Below are 24,171 nucleotides of genomic sequence, written 5' to 3'. Positions count from 1 at the left end.
GTTTCTCAGGCTTCAAATTACCTGAAGATCTTGTCAAATTACAGATTCTATTTAGTGCTGGAGTAGGGCCTGGTATTCTGCATTTCTAACAAGCTCCCAGGTGATGGGGATGCTGCTGGTTCTCAGATCACACTCTGAATAGCAAAGGTGTCATCTAGAACATCTATGTGTCTAACTCCTTATCACAGAGAAACTGACCCACTGAGAATCAGAGCCCAGGGTTCTCAGCTCTTCTCAGAACAAACCCTTACTCAGCCCCGTTTCAAGCACCTCGGGTGAGCCCTCTAGATCTGCCAGCCACTTCCTGCTTCTGCCATCAGACATGTCATTCTCTAGGCTGCTAAGATCCAGGGGAGGAAAAACTGGCATGTCACATCCCAGAATTTTGTAGAACAAATTGGCACATCTCTGTTGGGAAGCCAGCAAGAGGCCTTCCTGCCATGGCAATAACTGCTCCCTTTAAAAACGTGGTCAAGACCCTGGCACAGCTACCCACTGAGCACTCATCACACTATTCTCTCCAGAAAAATACCTTCCTTCTGTACAAATGAACTAGAACGAAGGACTGGACACCTGTCCTGGGAAGACCTCTCGTTAGAGACGTAAGCCAGGAGCCATCTTACAGCCCTTAGTCCTGAGAAAGCCTAACACTGGCCACAGATCTGGAACGGGATCACAGCAGTCCTACAATATCCAGAGGCACCCAGCTGGGGAGCCTCACTACATTCCACACCACCACCATGAACTTCCTTTAAGGCCTGCCCTGGCACTGCTTCTCCAGTTGTGTTACCTCCTGAATGAAAGGAGACCTTATCAAAATGGCATGTTTCCCCAGCTCATCAGTCCCTGCCTCCTCCATCCCCAACTACCAATCCCCTTCAGTTGATCAGTTGGCCTTTCATTCAAATCTGTTAGTGCTGGGAGGGAGGGGGGAAATATAACAGTGAACAATGCAGACAGAGTCCCTGGCCTCCATTTTGGACATTGCAGTCTCAAGCCATGGTCCTTAGTGTGTATCTGATTTAGAGAGAAAGATTCCAAGCTTTCCAGACAGTTATCAACCCAACCATCACTACTTGCCTCCCATAGGCCAATCGCCAAACAGTTCATCAAACAGATCCTAGAAGAGTAACTACCTACATCACTGCCAAGGAACTCACCTATATCAGCTCTCCCTGACACGGATCTCCAGCTCAGAGCACTCCATTTATAATGACCATAGGTTCCACGCTCCACTTCTCATCAGATCTCTTAGTGCCACTGACTGCCAGAGCCCACAAGTATCTAAAAGAGCTATGAGCTACTTAAGAGCATGGTTCTCAAGCTTGTTTCTTTCCCTGCACACACAACAGGTAACCTATCTCCATTTCCACTATCACCACCTTAGCCCAATCCACTAACATCTCTTTCAAGCAATGCCTCCTAACCAGGTTCCCTATGTCCACATTTAACCCCCTGGAACACCCTGCACTCCGTTCCCATAAACTCTGGCTACAACATCGATTTCTGTTTCCTCCCTACCATTCCCCAATACACACTGCCTTTTTTGGCCCACCGGTTTTGCCCCCCAACCTCACTATGGACTCTGAACCTCCCCGTGAAAGCCTCCACCAGCATTTGGCCTTCAGACAAGCCCTTGGCTGGAGGGGCCCCGCCAGGACCAGACACTGACCACAGCACTAGAACAGAGTGGAGCTCATTCAACAGATGTTTGCTGCCACAGACTGAGATCTCCCACTGGCCAGCTACATACAGGGGCTGGGCCTAAACACAATCCTGATTCAAGGCACCTCTACTTTGGGTGAAGAGCTTTCCTGATGTGTGACTCTCCCTCCAGAGTCTACCTCCCCCTTTTCTGACTCACCCAGCACCTAACCAGGCTTTGCCTGTGGCAGCACTCAATACACACAAATCCTTCTCTGCCTGCTCACTCTTCTTCTGCCAGCCTGGGGCCAGCAGCGGGGCTAGTGTCAATCTGGGGACATTCTTGTATCAGGCTTTGAGGCAAGGACTCAATTCTCACAGCCAGAGCTCAAAACTCATCACATAAATGTATGGCTTCTTAAGTATTGTGAACACTCAGGACAAGAGAATAAAAAATAATCATCCCAATGGCATCTTAATCAAAATGATGCAGGATCCTTTTCCCCCACAAGACACAGAGATAGAGGAAGCATCTCCTAATATCAGTTTCGTCATGTCAGACAACTGAGTTTGGTCTACAACATAAGAAATGTAATCAACAGAGGGGAAAGGGAAAACAAGACAGGATGGTGGCAGGGAGAAGTGAAGCCTGGGGACTTAACCAAAGTGATCCTTGGGATTTCTCTCTCCCTCCATGCTTCCCAACCTACTGGCTTTCTTTCTGTGGCTATGAACCTGCTGCTGCCACTCAGAGGGAGAGCTCATCCCTACCTCCCACCCCCTCCATCACGTCCACTGTAGCAAATCTCTTCTCACCCAGGCCCTCCTGCCTCTTCATGAATTCCTCCTTCCTTCCTTCCTTCTGCCTCTCAATGTTAGTCAGCCGGCCGTGTATCTGTTTGAAGGGTATAAATCTCCCTGGTCTATGGAAGGAGGTCTTCCCAAGGGATGCTTAGCAGATACAGATCCAAACTGCCAGCCAGTACTCTGAGGGGTGGGGGTGGTCATGTCATTCCCCAGCGCCTGATTCTCCCTAGAGACCTTGCGCAGCCCAGCCCAGTGCTACCTTCAGTGGCAGCTGAGGTATCAGATTGGCCCTCCCTGACAATGCCTTGGGGCCTTTGCTCACATATTTCTGTCTTGACCTTCACCCTTTCTGCCCACACTTTATTGGCTAAAATTCTCTTCAACTTCTTGTAGCCTTCATACTCTCACTTGTAGCATCCCAGTTAGACGTTCTACTAGAGTGTGAGAAATACCATATCACAGGTACAGACAATCCTACTAGCCAAACGGTGAAATAATTTGCCGTCTTCAAGGTCTTCATTTTCTCTCTCCCTCTCTCTCATTTTCAACATTCCCACAAACAAGCCTGCAGCCCAAATCGGTTTTTCCAGACTTTGGTCAGTTTGTCCCAGCTAACTCTGTGAGCACCCTCTTTCATTCCTGCTACGGCAGCTCTGAGAGGCCTCAAGCCCACTTGGCCCCTTGGCCTCCTGACTTTCCCTTAACAGGAAGCCGATGCGACTTCTCTTCCTCACTGTGAGTAGAGCTGACCGTTCCCCTCCTCCACTGTCCCGAGCACTGACCCACGGGACACATTTATCAGGCTGCTTCACAGCACTTACATGGATGTCTACTCCCCTCGACTACGGGCTCCTCGGGGGTAGGGACCATTTCTCGTCTTTATATCCCAGCATCCAACATTAAGCTTCAAGTTGTTATCCAAAGAGTAAAAAGAGGCCTTTTTGATACCTCTAAGGTGGTTACCATGAGGTCCTCTCCATTTCCTTTACTGACTTGGTTGGTTTTGTCATGTCCAACAAAAACCTTTAAGGCAGCTCAGTGTCACTGTTAGTTTACAGTCCCTGATTTCATTCACCATCTATCAATGGCTCTATTCTTCAGAGCTCTTCCCCACCACCAACCTTAGCCCAGTGTCTAACAAAATCTGCATTCCAACAGCTGTTTCAGCCCTGGAGAGGCCACCAGGATAATAAGAGGCTGGGGGGGATGTCTCCTGATTTGCACTAAATTGCGTGGTGATTTTGTTATCAGTGACCCAGTGCTCCCCAAGGAAGGTTCCTGGCCCCACCCCCCAGGCAACTCCATAGCCTAACTACACACTGAGGCAGCTGAAAGGTATAAACCCTGAGGAAGGTAGAGAAGCAGTCTGAACAGAGCAAATAAACCCACTTCGATCGTACCTCTGCTATGCCAAACACATGAGGCAGTACCACCATGCATCGGTGCTCCCCTCCCCAAGATGTATATTTTACTTTTACATTTTTGCTCTGTCTGCTCCAAATAAAGAAGGGCCCTTCAGCTCTCCCATGAAGTTACAACAGGGCCAACACCCGGACACAGCAAAGGCTTGTTCCCATTCAGGGAGCACTAGAAGGAGCTGCAGTGAGAGTCATGGGAGGCCCATCCTTGTGAGGGACCACCAGGGAACAGCAGGCTGTGGAGGGGGCTCGGGCAGGGGGAGGGGGAGGCACCACATTTATGGAAGCAGCAACAAAAAAGGACAAAAGGGCCTGGTGGGCTGCCCCATTCCCACCCATCACTGGCCACCAATAGAGGAATTCATTTGTAGTGATCCTGGAAGAAGAGATGTGTTAAAGCAGAGATAACTAAAAAGAAAGGCAATAATTGGTCTGATGGGCAGGGGAAAAATTATTTCAGGAGTCGAGAGCCTATGCAAGAACACTTACAGCTCACACGGTCGTCATAACTCAGCCCCCTCAAGCATTCTGTGCTCTGCTTATGGTGTTAACTTTAATGTCTTAACATATAACACCATCCGCAGTAACACAAAATACTACACACGCCAGATGAGGCTGAGTTATAGTTGCTGCGGGAAGCATAACTTTGAATTTCCTGATTTTGGTGCATTTAATCTCAACCATAATGTTACATTAACGTCGGTTTTGCATTTCATTTCCCAGTTTAGAAGAATAGCATCAGCGCCTTCGCCTGTCTGTACAGAAAAAGGGGCAGGCTGACTGGGGCCACCGGCAGATGGACCACAATCCAACAACTGGGCTCTCCCGCTAAAAAGTCGGGCCCGACCCCTCCCACTGAGAGGAACCTCAACCAGGACAAGTGAATGAAGAGGGTGGGGTGGGTTCTTTCTCCTGGGAATGGCCTCTCCATCCATTTGGAGAGTGCAGGAACCAGGAGCAGAGAGAGGGAAAGATGCTGAATGCGGAACAAGAACAATGTGTGTGCATTGGGTGGAGGGTTGGGGGTTGGGGGTCGGGGGCTCCTGCCTCTCAGCCTTGAATGGAGGACAAGGGAATCAATATGGTCTGATCTGTAGGCATCTTAACCAATTTCCTGTGAAGTTTTCCAAAATGTCTCTCTCACAAAAGACTAATAATGAGGAGTCAGCTTCGAGTCACACTGAAACCCTCCAAATGCCTCTCTTCTATATTAGCCCTTCTCCTGTCACCAACAACCCTTCCCCCATCCTACCCTCCCAAAATAGCCCAGCATCTGGACAATTTTCTACAAAAAAAAAAAAAAAGAACTCCTTTACTCATAGTTCTAACTCAAAATGCAGATGGAGTCTCTTCAAGGTTTCCTAAAAAAAAAAAAAAAAAGCCCCTATGGACAAAGACCAAACACTAGAAAACCTCAACCCCAAAGGTCATTTTTCTCCAAAGTTATGGGCACTTGAATACAGACGAGAAGGAAAACAGTGAGCAGGGCTGCTGCAGAGCAGGGAGAGAGAGAAAGATCTTACCTGGGACCCTGATGGAGGGCCAGAGGGAGCTCAGGGAGGGAGGGCAGGCGGCAGTCGGACCTGTGCTCCTAGACAGGAGAGCTGGACCGCCCCCCTGGCCATCAGGACGGCTGAGGTTGCTTCCTCCCCTCCAAGGGCTGCAGCCTGTACCTCATTTTCCTCACTTACATTTGCTTTGGTCTTTTCTGAACACTGAGGTGTGAGAGAACTTGCCTCCAGGTTAAAGCTGCACAATTAAAAGTTCCCACCAAAGCTTTCAGGCTGCTCCCTGGGCCTCAGGGTCACAGCCACCATCATCCCTTGCACATCCACACCAAAACGAGCAACGTGAACTCCTGCCGGCAAGGACAATAAAAAACCTACTTCCATATCAGGAAACAATTCCTCAAGCAAGAAAGGAATTATATTCCTCAAATTTTGAGTCTCTAAAGCATTTTAACCCACCTAAATTAACATTTAAGTGAAAACAATATTTTCAAATGAAAAAGTCTCATATTCAACCAACATGTATCATGTTAATCTGAACCAAAATATGTAAAACAAAGTGAGTTCAAAAACCAGAAAGTGAAAGCCTGTTACTGGCAAACCAACCACTCCAGTTTCATCGAACTGAACAAAGTACAAAAATAAACAGCAAAAATTGTAACAAATGGAAAATACCAGATGTTTTACCACATTTACAACCAGTATTGTTACTCAAGTATAACAGAGCTTGCACCTGTTGGTTTCCATGTGGCATTCCCTTAGGAGAGTCCCAACAAGTTGACTCAGGGACTTCTGAAAACCAGACACAGATGAGAGAAATGAACCCCATGCCAAGCCTCCAGATAGGGCCTGGCCCAAAGCTTGTTTCTGCCTCCTACACAACTGAGGGGTATGACACACTCCCGTAAAAGTCAGAAGTGCACTGTGCAGAGGCCTCAGGTGTTCAGTACTTGGGAACCGGGCAGGAGGGGAGCTGGGGTGGTTCTGATTCACAGCTCACGCACATCCCCAGGAGGCACGTAGACCTTGCCCATAAAGTATCTCCATCAAACGGACAACCATCAAGTCGTTCTGAGGGTGTGCTAGGGAGGGCTGATCTAACTTGCACAGCCAATTCTAGTCCTTCTACTGCCTCTTCTTAGAAGTTCATTCTCAACCCAAATTTCAATCTTTCCTGCTTCCATTTAAAGTCATTTTTTGTCCTTATTAAAATGAAGAGTAAGTTATTATCATACTCCTTGGAACAACTACTTCCCACTCTGGACAAGGAATCAGTCACTAAAACCGTATTCTATTTTCCTTCTTTTCTAAGTCTTATTTTTGTGCCTCTAATGATTTTTGTTCCTCTTATCCTGAGCTTTTCCAATTTCTCCACTGCCCTTGTTGACCAAAAGACTTAAACTAATAGAGAGGCTATCGTGGGAACCTGACCTATGATGACCTCAGTGGAAGGACACTGGCCTATCCAGGACTGACAACTCCTCCACTCCATCTCCCAAACTTTCTCTGAATCCTACCAGGATCCTGCTACCTGCAAACTTTAGGGAAGAGTTTAAAAAAAAAAATGCATGTGTGGGGGGTGTGGCTTTAAATTGTCACTAACAATAAGTCTCCAGTCACTTCTGAGCTGTCAATCCCTTTCCTGAGAGTGGTCCAGTGGGCAGTTCACCAACAGAGCTCTCTGGCCCCAAACCCACCTTCCTACCTGTTGATCACAGCATTGTAGAGGCTTAATGAAGTAGAGATGCATTATATTTATCACTTGCCCCAGATCCACTCAAATCCATCAATGTGTCACAGCAAGAAGTTAGATTGATCTGACAGGATTTGCTCCTCTTCACAAACCCATGTAAGTTATTACTCAGTAACCTATGCTCTTCTAGCTGTTTCCTGATTGATTATCTGACGATCAGGTCAAGTATCTTCTCTGGAATCACAGTAAACTAACGGGTCTATAATTTCCAAGATCATTCGTATTCGCCTTTTAAAGATAAGCAAGACAGCAAATGCTTCTTCTTGAGTTCTCTAAAGCAACAGCTAATGCTTTGCTAATAATGAACCAGGGCAGCCAATTCCTTAAGTGCCCTTGGAATCGCATCATCAGGGTTCATTGATTCTGGAGATAATCTTTAATCAGGCTCAGATCCTGGTAAACAGCAGGAAGCCTGATCTCAGCCTAGATCTGGAAGGCCTTGGTGCCTAAGTCTGAGAAGGAAGTTCGTGATACAAGTGATTTAAATCTGTACTGCATTATGTCTTCAGCGTTGCAATAAATAAATAAGAAGAACAAAAAATAAAAAGAACAATGCCCTTGAAAGAGAGATGAAAGGTGATAATGACAGACCAAACTAAGACATGAATCAAGCTTCGCCTTCAGCAACATTGGCAGGACTCTGCGTAGGATAAGAGAACAGAGCTACAAAATTATCTGAGCTTATACTCTTACTGAAAAGTTCAGAAACAAACATATACAGGCATGGGCCAGGAAGCAGAAAGCAGGAAATGTCATCAGGAAGATGCAAAGCAATCATGAGCTTTCAGAAGACAGATGAATTACACGCAACAGGGACATGTTGGTTTTTAAACTCAGGTCCTACTAAGGCTTACTCAGTGACAGAAATCAACAGTGAGGGAAATAATACAGCCTATTGGGGTATGGATCCCTGATGCCCAACCTGAGAGAACTGATGTAACCAAAACTCCCACCCACCACCCTGGAATGCCCACTCCAGTAGTTTAAGGAGGTGAAGAAGAACTGACAGCACAGGCAGGACCAGGAGGCTGAGAAATAAGTGTGGCTCAGGTGGCTCCCAAGCCGTCTTCCCTCTCATCCAAAGTTCCTTCCCCTAGGACACTCTCCTCATCCAGCTCCTGTCTTCCCAAATCTCAGGAGGCCTGATTCCAATCCTCCCCCAAGGGCAGACCACTGCCATAAGGAAGAACAGGAAAGAGGAGAGGAGAAAGGGGAAGGTAAAAGGGTTGTGGCATCTGCTTTATGGAAAATAATCTACTATTCTAAAGACAGAACCCCTTCTCAGGAAAAAACCAACCATGAGAAATGAACCCAGTTTATCTTTGAATGAACCTGTCTCCCAAGTGCCTGATGCTATAATCCTCTCCACCACCTTCTTACTACTGAAAGCTGCCCCCAGACCAACGTGTTCACTCACCTCAAAATTACACACCTGATAATCCAGCCCTACAGGGGAGAGTTATAGTCCTAGAGTCATGCATACCCAAGGCCCCCACACTATAATGAACTACCACATGCTCCCAAAGCAAATACCAGGGACTCAATATCACCTAAACCAGGTGCCTCTCTGCTGCTAATTCAAGCTTCCTAGTATCATTACCTTAAAGGTAAAAGATCTCTGAACACAGTTGGTAACTAAAGGAAAAAAGCACGTAAAGAAATTTTCCTTTTCAACAGACCAACAATGGTATTTGTTCGGGTTATCTAATGCTGCATATCATCCCAAAACTTAGTAGCTTAAAATGTCAATAATCATGTATTAACTCTCACAGCTTTTATGAGCCAGGAATTCAGGAGCGGCTCAGGGTCTCTCCTAACGTCGAAGTTAGATGTCCACTGGGGCTGTAGTTATCTGAAGGCTTGACCGGGCAGGCATATTCACTTTCAAGTCAGTGCCAAGAAACATGACTGGCATTTGGTACTGGGTTTTAGCTAAGAGCTTCAGTTCCTACACACAAGTGCCTCTTGCCAGGGTGCTTGAGTGTCCTCAAAGCATGGCAGCTGGCCTCCTCCAGAGCAAGTGATCCTAAAGAGCAAGGTGGACTGCAATGCTTTTATGACTTGACCTCCAAAGTCACACAGTGTCTCTTCCATATTCCATTGGTTACACAGGGCTAGCTCTGATTCACTGTGGGAAGGCAACTACCAAGGGTGTGACTATCAGGAGGGAAGGGTTGTTGGGGGCCATCTTGGAGGCTGACTATTGCAGTATTCCTTTAAAGAACATGCAGCAGTAGTAGGACAAGGAAGGAAGGAAGAGAAAGGAGAGAGGAAGGATGGGGCAGAAGGAAGTATTTTGATCCCCAAAGCCTGAGACCAGAGGGAAATAGTGTGCCCAGTTCTCTCCAGAGACCTCTGAGGTCTGCCTTACCCTAGCATGCCTAAATCACACCCTGCTTCTTAGGCAGGAACTCCAAATAAGAAGCTAAAAGCCAAGAAGACATGAGAAAGTTCCTCTGTGTCCAGAAAGCAAGACAATCCTCCCTCCCTCCTCACCCATCCCACCTTTTCTGAAGCAATGATACAACAGTTACCTGAGGATGAATCTGTGGCTTGTCGCACGTGGCCTCAAAGTCCAGCACTAAAAAGTAGTGATACCTCTGGGGAGGGAAGGACACCATTGCCGCCATGGATGCGCCAAAGCCGTGGGCCGCCAGCTTTCTGGTGGATATGGAGCAGAACTCCGGAACACCACAGGGAGAAAATAAATGCGAGCCCAGCACTTTTCTTGCTCTTGAAAGTAAATATGAAGAAAATCGAGCTGCTCCAGTCTGTAAAGGTGCTAGCATTGAACATCCAGACGCATCTAAAACTTAGGGGAGGAAAGTTGAAAAAAAAAAAAAAAAAAGGAAAAGAAAAAAAAAAACAACAGAGAGCCTGGGTTACTCCCTCCCGCCGTGGCCCTGTTCCATCTAGTCTTCAGGAATAATCATACAACATCAACCACTCCCCAGTGTTTCTGGGCCCCTTTTCTAAATCCCAGTATTCATTACTGACGTTCAGGATCCTTAATACTGGCCCCTGCAGCATTATGACAGCTCTGAGTCTCCCAGATCATTCTCGAAACAAGATGCAGCACTGGCCCTGATCTTTAAGCAGAGCTCTAAAGTTCAAAAGAGAGGAGAGAGAAAAATTCTGTGGTCACTTCTCAGGTGGCAACCCATTAACATTAAAGCTAAGTTCCCCAAAGTAACCTGAGGTGACCCCGGGAGCACAACCAGTCCTGGAAGCTAAGGAGACTCAGACAGACACCAGAAAATACCCAGGATTCTCTCCTCAGCTCCACTCCCAGCCATGTGCCGCTGGCTTTCCCGTCTGTATCTTGACATCTCCATACACCCTCCTACCTTCTCCCAACGTGAAATCGAGCAGAGCTGATCCCAGGGAACTGGCTCACCAGACTGGTGATTCCCTAGCCCCAGCCAGTGAGAGGCACCCTGGGGGAATGCTCCAGCCTGCAGAGCACAGCTGGCAACAGCCTCAGGCCTTCCCTTTTGCTGCCTTTAGACTCACTCTCTACTAGAGGCCTTGAATGACTGCAGGACTTTTTAAATGGGGAAGAAAAAGAGAAAACCCAGATGTGGTGGTAATGGGAGCGTTGCTAAAAGTCTAGTAAAGTTTTCTGAGTGAACATGTGCAAAAAAAAAAAAAAAAAAAACCAAATCACTTCTCAAGTTTTCCCTTTAAACTTGCAGAATGTCTGCTCCTTAGAGGGCTAACAAAACATAAAAATCAAAGCCCAAGTTTTACTCACAAATAACTCAAGCTTCCTAAAACAAAGAAAGCAAGCAGAAATTTTGTGTTTTTCCCTTTTTATACCCAACACTCAAATTCCCTCAACTTTAACCTTCAAAGTTAAATAAGAAGTCTCACTGTTCAAAACAGAACTGTATTAGGCCATAGTTTGCGCCTTCTGAAGCCCTGTGCTAACCAAGCCAAAAGCTTGCCTCTGAAAGACTGCAAATGGGCACTTGCTCCTTCACACAGGGTAGAGGCAGCCAGCAGCCTGTGATGTCCAGAGCACACTCCAGGCAATGAGGTCACTACTACCTGAGTGGATATGGGCGATGCCAAGTATCACTTCTCGTCCCAGCTCTCCAGATTCACAGAATGACCTACAATAACCTGCCTGTATATTTATTAGGATATGTGCTAGTGTGGGTCCTCAATTTTCCTACCCCTAGAGTGAGAGTCCATGTGGAACTAAGACCAAAAAGTATTTTAAGGTTTTCATGGATACAGCACAAGCACAGTGTATGCTTTCACCGTGGCTTTACAGCCCCTACAGAAATGCAGCCAAACTCCCTAGCCTTGGATAGACAAAGGTGTTTGAGTTTCATTAGGGAATCCCTTGGAAAGACAAAATCCCTCTGAAAGCCAGAATCCAAAATAACTCTTCACATCACCCACTTCTAAACAGTATGGAAGCCTTGTGAGATGGGAGACACCAGTCTGCTCGGATTACACATTCTAGTTTGGATCCAAAGTCCCACAGGGACTTAGAACTCTCCTGCAACAAGTCAGGCCACGCATAAGGACTTCTGAAAGTCTTAATGTTCTCCAAGGTGTATATATAGTACATAAAGTGTTTATAGTCAGCCAGACCCCATCTGCCAAACACTACAGGGGATTAAGTATTGTGATTAAGGAGGACTTCTGGATTTGAATTCTGGTCTTACCACTTACTTGCCACAGCATCTTGAGCAAGCTCTATTTTTCAATTTCTCACCCTCAAAATGACAATAATAGTAGCTCCTACTCCTTAAGTGAGAATGAAATGAGAGGATATATGGAAAGCACTGAGAGTACAGTCTAGCACATAGAGCTCAATGAATATTAGCTTACTACTATTGCTACTACTCTGCTATCGAACTATGCCCACTTGGCCAAACCTTGGCCCCCACACTCTGGGCCTATAAATCCTCACGCCTGCAGACCTTGCTTTCTCATCTGATTTCACCCACATCAAAAAGCTTCTCTCCTGTAGGAAGTCTTGAGAGCAGACATTTGGAGACCAGGCTTCCATGTATCAGCAGTCACTGGGTTCCATACTTCCCCTACTTCTAAAAACCAAGTTCAACTCAAGTCCAGAAAAAGAGAGCAGCTCTTCCTCTTCCTTTCCCGAAAACCTTGATCTAATGGCTTTAGAGTCATTAGTATGGCAGAGGAAAGTAGGTGTCTACATTAGTTGGAGTGGGGAGGAGCAGAAAGGCCTGGGGGAGTATCAGAGCCCAAGCAGGGTGAAGAGGTATCCATACAGAGGCAGAAGGTGTGATGCAGCACACGAGAGCCCTACTGGGATACGAAGGCATCTGTTGGGTGGGGGCAGGGAGCAGCCTGATGTGGGGAGTCAGAGGCAGGGTAAAGAGGCACCCAAGATGGGGAAAGGGCAGTGCCAACAATGGGAGGCTAGTTATATAGAGAGGGGTTGATCCAAAATGGGCATATATTAAGGGTAATGGGACCAGGTTTCTCAATATTAGACAACAGAATTAAAACACAGAAAGGAAAAAACACCTGTGGTGTTGGATTGGAACTGGAGGTAACAGTGTGACCTCATGGTATCTGATATATATAATGTATAAAAGTAAAGCCAGATATAAATGTGAGATTAAGTATATATCTATACACAAATATCTACACACATGTATATGTATTTCCCAAGCTCTGTTTACTGAAGGGCCAGGGAGCAGCAACACTCCAACAGCAATGAGCACATCCACCCCTAGTTGCCTTCTAAAAACATTCTCCACAGAAAGAACCAGAGCTCTTTGAAGAAATGGCTGATTCCAGGGCTGTGGCAGAGAAAGTACAAGATGAGCCCCGCACATCTTGTTGTGCCAGAAAGCAAGGAAACGCCTAAAGAATGATAGGAACATATCAAAAGGACGCAGAAGCCAGCTTGAAGGGGCTCCCATAGGCAAGTAAATAATGACATTAATGTATTACAATGCTCTGAATAAAAAAGGAAACCATGAGGTCATAAAGATAGAAAGAAAGAAATGAATGAATAAATAAATAAAATTTAAAAATTAAAGTTTGGTAAGTGACTTCACATAGTTTCAAAGTAATAATAATAATAACATCCCCGCAGAATGTTATTAATTATAGCAGGGAGTGAGTTTACAATGGATAAGCTTGGCAGACATCACCTTAATCAAGTGGGCAAAATGAACATCACCAATTGTGGGATTAATCCAAATCATACATCACATGACAGGATGCAATGAGAAAAACAAAGTATCATTTCTGGGACATTCCTGTCAAAGATGCATAACCTGAATCTAATCATGAGAAAATATCAGACAACCCTGAATGAGGGAGCATCTACACAATAACCACCTGTAATCTTCAAAAGTATCCAGGTCATGAACATCAAGGAATGTTTACCGAGAAAAGTCTAAAGGAGATTAAAGAGACTTGATAGCTAAATGCAATACACGATTCTGAACCGGATCATTTTGCTACAAAGAACGTTATTGGGACAACTGGCAAAACTTGAATAGGGTTTGATACTTAGCTGGAGGTACGTATCAATGTCAATTTTCAGGTTTTGATGGTTGTGTAGGAAAATGTCCTTTAACGTACGAAATACACTTAAAGTCTCTAGGGTGATGGTTGTTAGGTCGGCAACTTAATTCACAAATGGTTTAGGAAAAAAATTATTTGTACTGTACTTCCAACTTTTATGTAAATTTGGCCTATTTCAAACTTAAAAAAAATTTTCTTTAATCCATATGCAATGTTGTTTAGGGAGGGTATAGCTCAAGTAGTAGAGCACATGCTTAGCATGCATGAGGTCCTGGGTTCAATCCCCAGAACCTCCTCTAAAAATAAATAAATAAATAAGCAAGCCAGCCTAATTACCTCCCCCCCCCAAACAAAATAAATAAATACATAAGCAATGTTGTTTAAAAAAAAAAAAGAAACAGAACAGTATATGAGGGAGCCATCTCCCCACACTGCCCACAGAAGATAGGCTGCATGCTCCACTCTGGCAGAGAGGTCGGCAAAAGCCAGCCCTCAAAGCATGGAGTCTCCACCATAAGAGCCCAGCCCAGTGCCCCCTCACTGTGCACTCCTGCTACCACTAGAGCCTGCGGGGAAAATGCCCCTGCACCCCCGAAGAGCCCGCAGAGGCACCCCACCTGCTTGCCTACCCTCTGACAGCTTAGGGATTTCCTCTTTCTACTGATGTCTTTATTCTTTAATCACCAGTGTGCAGAATATAAGTCTATAACTTGTATCATCAGCCGGGCCTTTGAGAATCTAGCAGAGGGGCAGAACTCAAAAAGAACAGTTTATGATTCTGGGTCTATCTTCCACCAGAGCCCAAGATTTACACACATTTATTCTGACACCCATTTCCTTCTAGCAAATTAAAGGTAGTAAGGAGCCTACAGCAAAGAGGAAAATGAATGATTCTCTCCTGAAAGTAAAGGGACCAGCCCCCAGTGGGGCAGGGAGGGGGAAGCAGGGACTGCCACAGGGACAGCCCGATTTGGAGGAGCAGGCCTGTGCCACAGCCCCTGGAGGATGGTCGCTGTGCAGAGTGTTTACACAACAGACACAATGGCTCCTCCACAGCCATTACTGTCGGTCAGGTAAATAACGCCTGTGCCAAAACACACATTTAATGAGGGAAATAATATGCCTTTATAAAAAGCCTCAATCTGTATTTACCTGAGAGACCAGAGAAGCACCAAATCACCAGATTAGTGGAATCACAGAGGAGTCATTCTGGTGTCTTGGGTAAATAGACATTTTATAGCCTTCCATTACTGGAGGCGGGAAGGAAGGGCGAAGGGAGGGGCCATCCTTTAATATCCACATACAGGCCAGGGGAGCCTGGGGAACAGAAGAGAAGAGAGGCCCATCATGAAATATGGGGTCCACTCCCACACCATCTCCCCTTCCTCTTGTACTTGGGATGTCTGGGGAGGGTATGGGTTTGTACCATCCCTGGACCCAATCCATCCCATAGAAAGCCAGCCTGGGATGCAGGGGCACACTTCAAAGGAACTCCAGGGCACCGAGGCAGGTTCTGGGTCTAGCTGACTAAAAGCACGTGGGACAGCCAGTTTCCCCAGCTCCCAGTCCTGGGGCAAGACCCTGTCCCAGTCTGACCTGTGGGAGCACAAGTGCTCAGGCACCTGAGCCACAGAAGCATTCACAGAGAACATGGACACCAGTCTGGAGCTCTCTGAGGCACAGTCTCCATCTTAGATGGCTAAAAATAGCCTAGGAAAAATATAAATAAACTGCATGCCTTCAAAAATCATAATGTTCAATCTAATGAATTCATCCTTACTGCCAGAGCACTTTCTGTGAAAATCACAGACTGTCAAAGGTGAAAGAAAACCTCAGAGGAGACACAGTCCAGCCAGCCAGGGAAATGAGCCCCAGAAAGAGAAAAGGACGGCCCAAGGTTCACACAGCCAGTAAAGGTGGTAAGAGAACCCAGGGCCCCTGACGTCCAGTTCAGAGCCTCCGGCCACAGCCCCTCAAAAGACACAGGCGCCAGCACTCGTCCCCAACTTCTCTGCAGTCTCAACAGTGGAGGCCAGGAGCCTGCAGGCAAGGCAGAACAAAGCTCAACGTGCCCTGGAACCTCTTCATGACTTCCTGATGCCCCCCAAGTGGAATGGAAACAGGAACTCTAAAGCTGGGTCCTCACCTCACCAGAACACTCTCTTCCTCTCTATAACCCACCACTCCCTTGGCCTGTGGCTTCAGCTGCTTCTACCCCAAGGCAGGGCTGGGGAGAACTTGCCCAACATCAGAAGCAGCTGCTAATCCCAAACTCTCAGCAGAGCTAAAGTCACTAAAGACCTTCAGGAACACCAACATCACAGGCCACAGGACGCTCACTCTCCCCTTCAATTGGTCCGTCTTAGCAGCTCAAGACAGCACAGAAAAAGAAGTGCCTGTTTGTGATGTGTCTGTTGTTCGCTAACCCATCAGCCACTACCAGTAGCTTGGGCAAACTCCTTCAAGGGGCCAAGGCTGGGAAACATGTCTTTGCAAGGACCTGCAGATCAGTTGTGACCCATCGCACATAAGATGGGGCAAAGGCTCCTCTCCTAACACACTGTAAATAGGATAGAAATGGAGGGGTGCAGGGTATAGTATACTACGCTCATCCCTCCCTCACTTGTAGACAGCATCTGACCCCAGAGGGGAGGTACCCGGAACCGTCTACACCCCTGCTACCAAGGTGGAGAACTGGAGTAGAAACAAGGAGTCACACAGCAAGCTGTTAAAAATGCCGGTATTAGACAAACATAGGCTCAAATCCTGACTCCACCACATACTCTCTGTAATAACAGCTACAGTAATAATACCTATCTCTTAGGGATTCCATTCAACCACACAATGTATACACAGTGCTTTGCATAATGGTAAGTTCTCAGTAAAACAAGAGCTATTGGGGGGAGGGTATAGTTCAAGTGGTAGAGAGCATGCTTAGCATGCCCGAGGTCCTGGGTTGAATCCCCAGTACCTCCATTAAATAAATAAATAAGTGAACCTAATTACCTCCCCCTGACTTAAAAAAAAAAAAAAAGGAGCTACTGTTGCTAATACATACTACAGAGGGAAGGGAAACACTATTTTCTGAAAAACTACTATAAGCCAAGCAGTGTATTAGTGATTTATATATTTCATCTCATTTAAGCCTCCCAACTATCAAGCAAAACAGGTAACAGTATTCTCATTTTACACATGAGAATACTAAGGCTTAGGGGCACCCAGCTGTTCAGGGCCCTGTTCTCTCCCACATTTGGGGGCCAACATTCTCCCCTCGACTGATTCTCCTATCAGCCATAGGGCTAACAAGGCATACGAAGTTCAGTTTTTCTTTTGAGGAAAGATATGACTTTAATTAAAAGAAACTCAATCACAAGCAAAAATTAAGTCCGCCCAAATCACCCAAATTTATTTTTAACAAGAAAAACAAATTGCAGCCCTGCGTACAGAAGCAGAAACAGCAAGCAGTGTCTTGGATTAAAACAACTGCAACACAAGGAACTCAGAGCTTCTTCTCAGACCCAATTCCGGGAAATCTTCCCGTCTCACAGAGCGGAGAAACTGGCAGGAAGCAGGGTGACAACAAGCTCTTGCTCAGGCCCCTAAATAGTGATGTTTCCTTTTACAAATCTCTGCCCTGGCAAATGCTACTCCCCATTCTGAAATGTACTTCCATTTTCACCAGGCAAATTATTGCTCCTTCTTCAAAATCCATCTCAAGTCTCCCCCCTTTCAGTATCTTTCTCTGACACCTCAACAGAAAGTTAATTATTTAAGTGTGATCCCATAGCACAGTTTATTCTTATTTCATAACTTTTATCTCACTGTACTGTCAGATTTTAGTTATCTGTTTCTCCTCCTACCAGTTATCTCCAAGGAGTTAGGTGAGGAGGATGGCAGAAAGCGAGTGTGTAAGGGGTGTGTGTTGCATATGTGTGTGTGTAAAAACGCATATTTGAAAAGAGATTTCTTGTACTTGTTTTTTGTCAGACTCTTTAACACATTTCAAAATTTCAAGTAGCATTAAAGAAAAGTCTAAGATCAGTTTTTTTCATCTAAGTAGTGCATGAGTTTAAAAAGTCTGAGAAACACTGAGCTAGACATAGATCCTTAGGGGCAAGGACCACATTTGATTCATTTCTGTATTCCCAGCACAGGGCCAGGCACAAAGTAAGTGTGAGTCAAAGTTTACTTAATGAATTATGATGTCAATTGCTCTGGAATCAGAATACATTAGGATAGAGCAGGGCCTAAGAACCAGGAAAAGCTTCTTCTCTTTCTCCCTCCTTCTTCCACCACCCCCACCACCACCACCGCCACTGTCCTCCCGTATTAGAGGAAGAGAGAGAGCATTGCTCTGGTGCTGGAATACTATTAAAAGGATTAATTTGGGAACCGGTGTTTGGACTGTCACATCCAATCACTACCCACAGATCTACAGCTTCCCAAATCAAGCTCATGCAAAGAGGAATCAATTGCAAGGACACAGAGGATCTGAACAGGCATACTAATGGCCTCCTAAGGTGCCAGCGGCCAGCTCTGACACTCCCATAAATTATCCGCCTTTTGATTTTACCTGTAGCTGTGGGGCACAAGGCACAATTTTGAACATATCAAAGCAATCTCTCGTAACCCAGGGCTCCCCCAAGAATGTCCCCAAAGGAGGATGGACTAAAAACAATGACCCAAGGGGAATCTGCTTCCCGACAGGCCTGTGCCTAGCAGTCATCAATTAAAACCCAACAGGACCAAGTGGATAAAGTGGGACCCAAATCAAGACTAGCAGATGGGGACAAAGCATGCATCAGACTGCAGTTCTGCAAAGACTACACATCTCTCACTCAAAGGAAGAGAAATCATAGCAATAAACTAACACAATTTCATCTGGGGGTAAATCTGCTCTAGCTCTGACAGTACCTCACAGCTTGACCTCGGACAACACACTTAACCTTCCTGAGCCTCAGTTTCCTCACATGTGTAGCAGGGGCAATAATGCCAACCACCTGACCCACTTCCTAGAGTGGTGGTAAAAAGTAATAAAAATACTCAGGAGGCATTTTACAAAGATGTAGGGGCACAAGAGTGGCAACACTAATAAATGACCTCGACAGATCGGGAGAGATGACTGGCCACGCTTTGGTGAATTTCTTTCAGGTAGCTGCTCACTCAGTTCATTTCACTGATGGTGCTGGGGCTAAGGTCCACCCTGAAGAAAGTTCTGGAATTCTGAATGGGACTTCTGCTGTCTGAAAATTTTCCATTATGAAAAACAGTGTCTTCAGTTATAATTTCCTCCCGTCTGCCGGCTGCCTCCGCCAGGGAACAGGTTTTTTACCACATGGCCACAATGACAATTTTGAGGACCCCCAAACATACTAAGCCAAAAGCCAAGTCACCCAATTGCCCCAGTTGCTGGCTGCTTTTAAAAAGATTTTGTAAAATACTATGAATAATAAAAGTTAAGGACACTGTGCTAAGAGCTATACATCTCATTAAATCCTTTAACCAACCTATTAAGTTCCATTATCTCCGTTTTACAGATAGGAAAGCCAAACTCAGAGAGGTAAGTCACTTGCCCAAGGTCACATTAGCACTGTTTTCAGAAACCTATGGGCTTCTCTCCAGCAGTGTACACTGGGGCTTATAAGAGGAGGAAGACAATTCATCAGACACTTAACAAATACTTTATTTGATCCCTGTATCTGACATATACCATCATACTCAAGTAGGAGACAGTCCCCAAACCAGAAAAAGGTCATCAGTTTCCTACAAGCAAGGAAAGGAGACTGAGTAGGACATACACAGAATAAGGCAATTCCCTGGTAAGCTTAGGAAAATGGGTTCCCCTCTGTGTGTACAGTTCAATAAGTTCAAAGCAACTGACATTAAGCTATGAGCCTAAAAACCAAAATCTCTCCCAGGCTACATTTATCCCCTGCTTCTTTCAATAGAAAACAGTTCCCCCAAACTCCTCATTCATTCCATACCAACTTGTCCTTCCCACATCTTTTCTGGTCTGTGAAATAGGATCTGGTATTGCCAACAAAGATATCCTTTAAGCTCAAGTAGATAGCCAGGAAATTAGCAAAGAGAACCAGTATACATAGATGCAAAGATTCGGGGACATTCAATTTTTAATTCTCTAAACACTGAAAGTAAAAATATAAAATGTTACCCATGTAACTGCTACAGCCTCCTTACTGGTCTCTCTGCCTCAGGTATTGTTCCCTTCGATCCATTCTTAACACTGAAATCAAAGCACACTTTCTAAAACACAAATCTAGTATCAGTCCACTGATTAAAACCTTTTAATGGCTTCTCACTGCTTTTATGATAGTCTGATCCAGTGGTTGGTCCACAAGCCAAATACAGCTGCCACCTGTTTTCATAAAGTTTTTTTGGAACACAGCCACGGTCATTCATTTTCATACTACGGCTACTTTTGTTCTCTAGCAGCATAGTAGTGCTGAATGGTTGTGACAGAGACCCAGAAAGACTAAATACCTATTATCTGGTTCTTTACAGAAAAAGTTTGCTGACCTAGCTTAATTTTTTTTCCCTCCACCATTTAATCCTAAGAGCTTATAAGGCCGCGGCCCCTGTTTACCTTTCCTCCCTCATTTCTCACCACATTCTCCTGCCCTCTGCCCACTGAGTACTTGATGTTTCAATCACACTGAACTTCAGTTTCTCAAACTCAACAAATCTCTGACCTTCACACTTGGTCCTTCATGCCTTAATCTAATTCTAGAAGAGTAGGTTACTTCCTCTGAAAAGCCTACCCTGAACCCACCAGTCTGGGCTGGAGATGCTTCTAAGCACTCTCAAAGCACTTATACTTCCCTTGTTACAGCACTCTCAGAGCTACTGTAATTGTATCTACACTGTCTGTCTCTCCCATGAGCTTGTAAGCTCTTTGGTATCAGGGAAAGCAGCTGTCTTGTTCACCACCACAATCCCAGGACCTAGCAAAATGCTTGGACCTTAGTTATTCAACAAACAGCCTCTGAGATCCTGGATATCAATCATCAGAGTCCACATTTCTAGCCAGCCCAGATCCTTGTGAAATGGAAATAGGCTGGGATTAACCATCCACTCAAAGGTGACCCACAACCCAAAATAAACCAAGATCCCAAAAGCCTTAGTCAAATGCATTTATCGGAAGCCAAATAAACGTGATCCTTCCTATTGTCTTAAGATGCGTATTTCTCAGGATAGAGGATTATTCTGGCTGTATTCAATCTTCCTGAACTTCAAGTAGGTGCTCATGTAATGCCCACAAAGAAATCATGACAGAACTTGAAAGTCTGGATACCCCACCTCCAACTCTCACCACTTTACAGACTTTGGGGAAGTTCCGGGAGTCTTTCAGCATATGGTATCTTGTCAGAAAAAAGCTACAGAAAAATACCCACTCCCCACCCTCCAAGCCCAAATGCCGGTAAGGAAGAAGTCAAGCCAAAACTTGACCATGCAACAGGATTCTCACCTCTCCTTACTTCGAAGATGCCAAGACTGGCCGCTGGGGACGCTGACGGGTCCGTGAGAGCTGGAAAGCCCCAATGCTGTGGATAAATACACATCTCTGCAACAAGTCTGTTTTCAAACAAAAGGATTAAATCCCCAGGGGGTTGCTGTTTGAAACAATTTAAGGACTACACTATACTTCAAACTTCTAAACTCAAACTACTTTGGAAATAACAGGTATCTATGTGGAAGCACAGTGCTGGTACAGAGCTTTCAGAAGTTACTAATACTACAGTTGACCGTTGAACACAGGTTTGAACTGCACAGGTCCACTTCTTATATGTGGATGTTATTCAGTAAACACATCGGACATTTTTTTGGAGATCTGTGACAATTTGAAAAAACTTGCAGATAAACCACATAGCCTAGAAATACCAAATAATAATAAAAAGTTAGGATGTCATGAATGCATTAAGTATATGTAGATATATGTGTATAACATTCAAAATATGTGTTAATCAACTGCTTATGTAATTAGTTAGGCTTCTGGTCAACAGTAGGTTATTAGTTAAGGTTTTGGGGAGTTAAAAGTTATAAGCAGATTTTTAACTGTGTTTGCGGGGTTAGCAATCATAACCCCTGTTTTTCAATGGTCAACTGTATATATTTTCAGAATGACGAATTTCATGTTCTACAGTAGCATACTTTTCTTCCTAAGGAGGTTTATCTCCTAGAAATACTAAACATTTAAAATGTCTGAGCTCAGACTGAGAAAGATGGCCACGAAGTGTTAGCTTGCTGGATAATCCAGAATCCTGGTCTAGTCAAGGGGAGGACACTGGTAAAGGCTGACAATACTCAGAATTTAGGAACTGAGGCCAGGATTGGGGGAAGGCTGGCTGCCACAAAGCCACAGGCCATATTGTAAATGGCCACATAGACCAGGAAACACTCGCAGGATACATCCAGGTCTGCCTCAAGTTCTAAAAAAGTCAAGGTAACCAAACCCCAAGTCAAATCATTAATGAACACTTATCATACTTATCATTTAATTTAGATCTTCCATACTCTGGTTTCTCTTCAATCATATAAATCTTACGCCTTTTACTAACCAGATCTTCCAAAGAACTATAAGTTACAGAAGTACCCTTGTAAGTTACATCCTTTGCACAAAGAAACACCAAGATTTGGAGCCAATCTATTCCTATCTACCACTCTACACACATTTAACACTTTCTTCTCCTCAGATGCCCTAGGAAAATGCCACTCACCAACTTACCCCACCACAAAGAAAACACTTTTCAAAATGAAAGGGAATAAAAAGCACTTTTATTTGGAAATTTCAAGTTGGAAGGAGAGCTCTCAGCCAAGCTCTATGACCTAGCTAGCCGATTATTTACAGGATCTTTGGGCAGGAATTGTAAATGAGCTTTTAATTTGGAGTGGTTAAGTTGCCAAAGTGCTCTGAGCTCCAGTGAAGCACCACAGAATCCATAAAGGAAACCTTATCAATCACTTCCCAGCAGCTACCTTCCCCCACCCCCCATCTCTCTGACGAAAGGCAGCCAAGTGGGTTTCTAACCAAGATCACAGACACACACATTAGTGGAGTCACACTCCAAGTCCCTGTTTATAAATTGGCTTTTAAATGGTAAGGGATTCAGGTATAATATACTTAAGCTCTAGGCATGAACCCACTAAAACAAGGCATGCTGTGTATGATAAAGTCAGAATAAAGCAGAATTTGATGAAGCCAATTTCTGGTAGAAACTCTACAATCAAAAATCATTCAGCCAATCACAACCTACTATAGTTCAAATAGTGTATAGTCTTTAGCCAATGGGATTCCGGTTTTTTTGCCCTGCAGCAGGGAGACTGATAAAATGTCTGACAAGAGCTAATACCAGAGAAGTGGCCAGAGACCTTTAGCTGAGGCAATGATGGGCACCATCAGTCTGCAAAACCCAGCCCTAAGGACAGAATGCAAACCCCCAATCAGGGGCCACGTTTAGCATCTTCCAAGTCAACAAGGAGCAGTTATATTTTGCAAGAACTAGCAGTCAAGCCACAATCCAAGTTTGTGCCTTTTTGTTTTAAGAAAACACCTGTTGCTGGAACATTTGCAGGAAAAGCAAACAGAAAGCAAGCCAGGTTAGGCCCCTTATTCACTCCTTCCACCATCGCTACTACCACTGCTACAGATTTACAAAGAAGTAAATCACTAACCTTGTTTGTCTGTGTGTGTGTTGGGGAGGGGGTAAAGGGGATGTTCTACCTACTACCTCCTTGCTGGGTTTCTGTCCTCTTTGGTCAAACCTCTTTTCCTCTTCCTAAGTAATTCCAGGTAACAAGTCAGCACCCTTAATCACCTCATCCAGTCTGCCTTGCAAAACCCTGCCCGTCTCCCTCTCCGCCAGAACGTTACTCAGTAGATCATGCATCCAGGGTGAGCACATAGGCCAGCACCCCAGGCTGCACAAACTGCGCGCCGCGACCCTCACCCCGCATGCATTACCAGGGCCCAATTTGGGGGGCCTCTCCGCATCACCCACCCCGGGGTGTTGCCCCCAACTCGGGCCCATCCAAGTCCAGGGGAGAGTAAGGGGAGGAGCAGGGGGCCAGGAGACCAGCCCTCCTTCCCAGGGCCGCCCCCGCCCCCCGTCAGCAGCGGGAGAGGCTGTCGCCATGGCAACGCCCCCTCCTCGGGGCCAGCGCGGCAGGCTCCCTTCAGGTGCAGGCCCGGACGTCTCCCTCGGCCTGAGCAGGCGCTCAGGGCAGTTTACGGCGGCGGGCGCGGCCCGCGCCGACTGAGGCGCCGGCCAGGCAGAGGCAGGGCCGGCTCCGCCCGCTCCCCACCGCCCGTTCCCGGCCGCCTCAACAGCGGCAGCCAGCACCACGAGTCCACAACACACCGACTCACCTCCGCGCACTCTGACCCCGGCCGTCGCGACGGACGGGCGGGCGCGGTGGCCAACCGCTGAGCCCGCCGCCGGCTCCTTCGACCAATGGGCCGCAGTGGGGGCGGGGCTTCTTCTCCCCAAATGCT

At 45.7% G+C, this 24,171-nt stretch overlaps 1 protein-coding gene across 7 annotated transcripts in view; it reads right to left on the bottom strand.

Annotated features, from left to right (window-relative positions):
* The window catches only part of ERI3 (ERI1 exoribonuclease family member 3), a 122,976-nt gene extending 98,845 nt beyond the window's left edge, over nucleotides 1-24,131 (bottom strand). For 2 of the 7 annotated variants that reach the window (XM_031684167.2, XM_072974579.1), the window contains exons 1-3: nucleotides 23,678-24,032; nucleotides 21,148-21,223; nucleotides 9,665-9,942 (exon numbers count right to left, since the gene is read on the bottom strand). In XM_031684167.2, the coding sequence (XP_031540027.1) occupies nucleotides 9,665-9,942; nucleotides 21,148-21,223; nucleotides 23,678-23,812 (489 nt within the window). In that variant the 5' untranslated portion in view covers nucleotides 23,813-24,032. The other 5 variants (XM_031684171.2, XM_015236091.3, XM_006200389.4 and 2 more) reach the window with 5 other exon arrangements.
* Nucleotides 24,132-24,171: the final 40 nt, after the last annotated feature.

Source organism: Vicugna pacos, chromosome 13 (genome assembly GCF_048564905.1).
Source record: "Vicugna pacos chromosome 13, VicPac4, whole genome shotgun sequence".
In the NCBI taxonomy this organism is placed as follows: domain Eukaryota; kingdom Metazoa; phylum Chordata; class Mammalia; order Artiodactyla; family Camelidae; genus Vicugna; species Vicugna pacos.
This window is presented reverse-complemented; position numbering and strand designations above follow the sequence as displayed.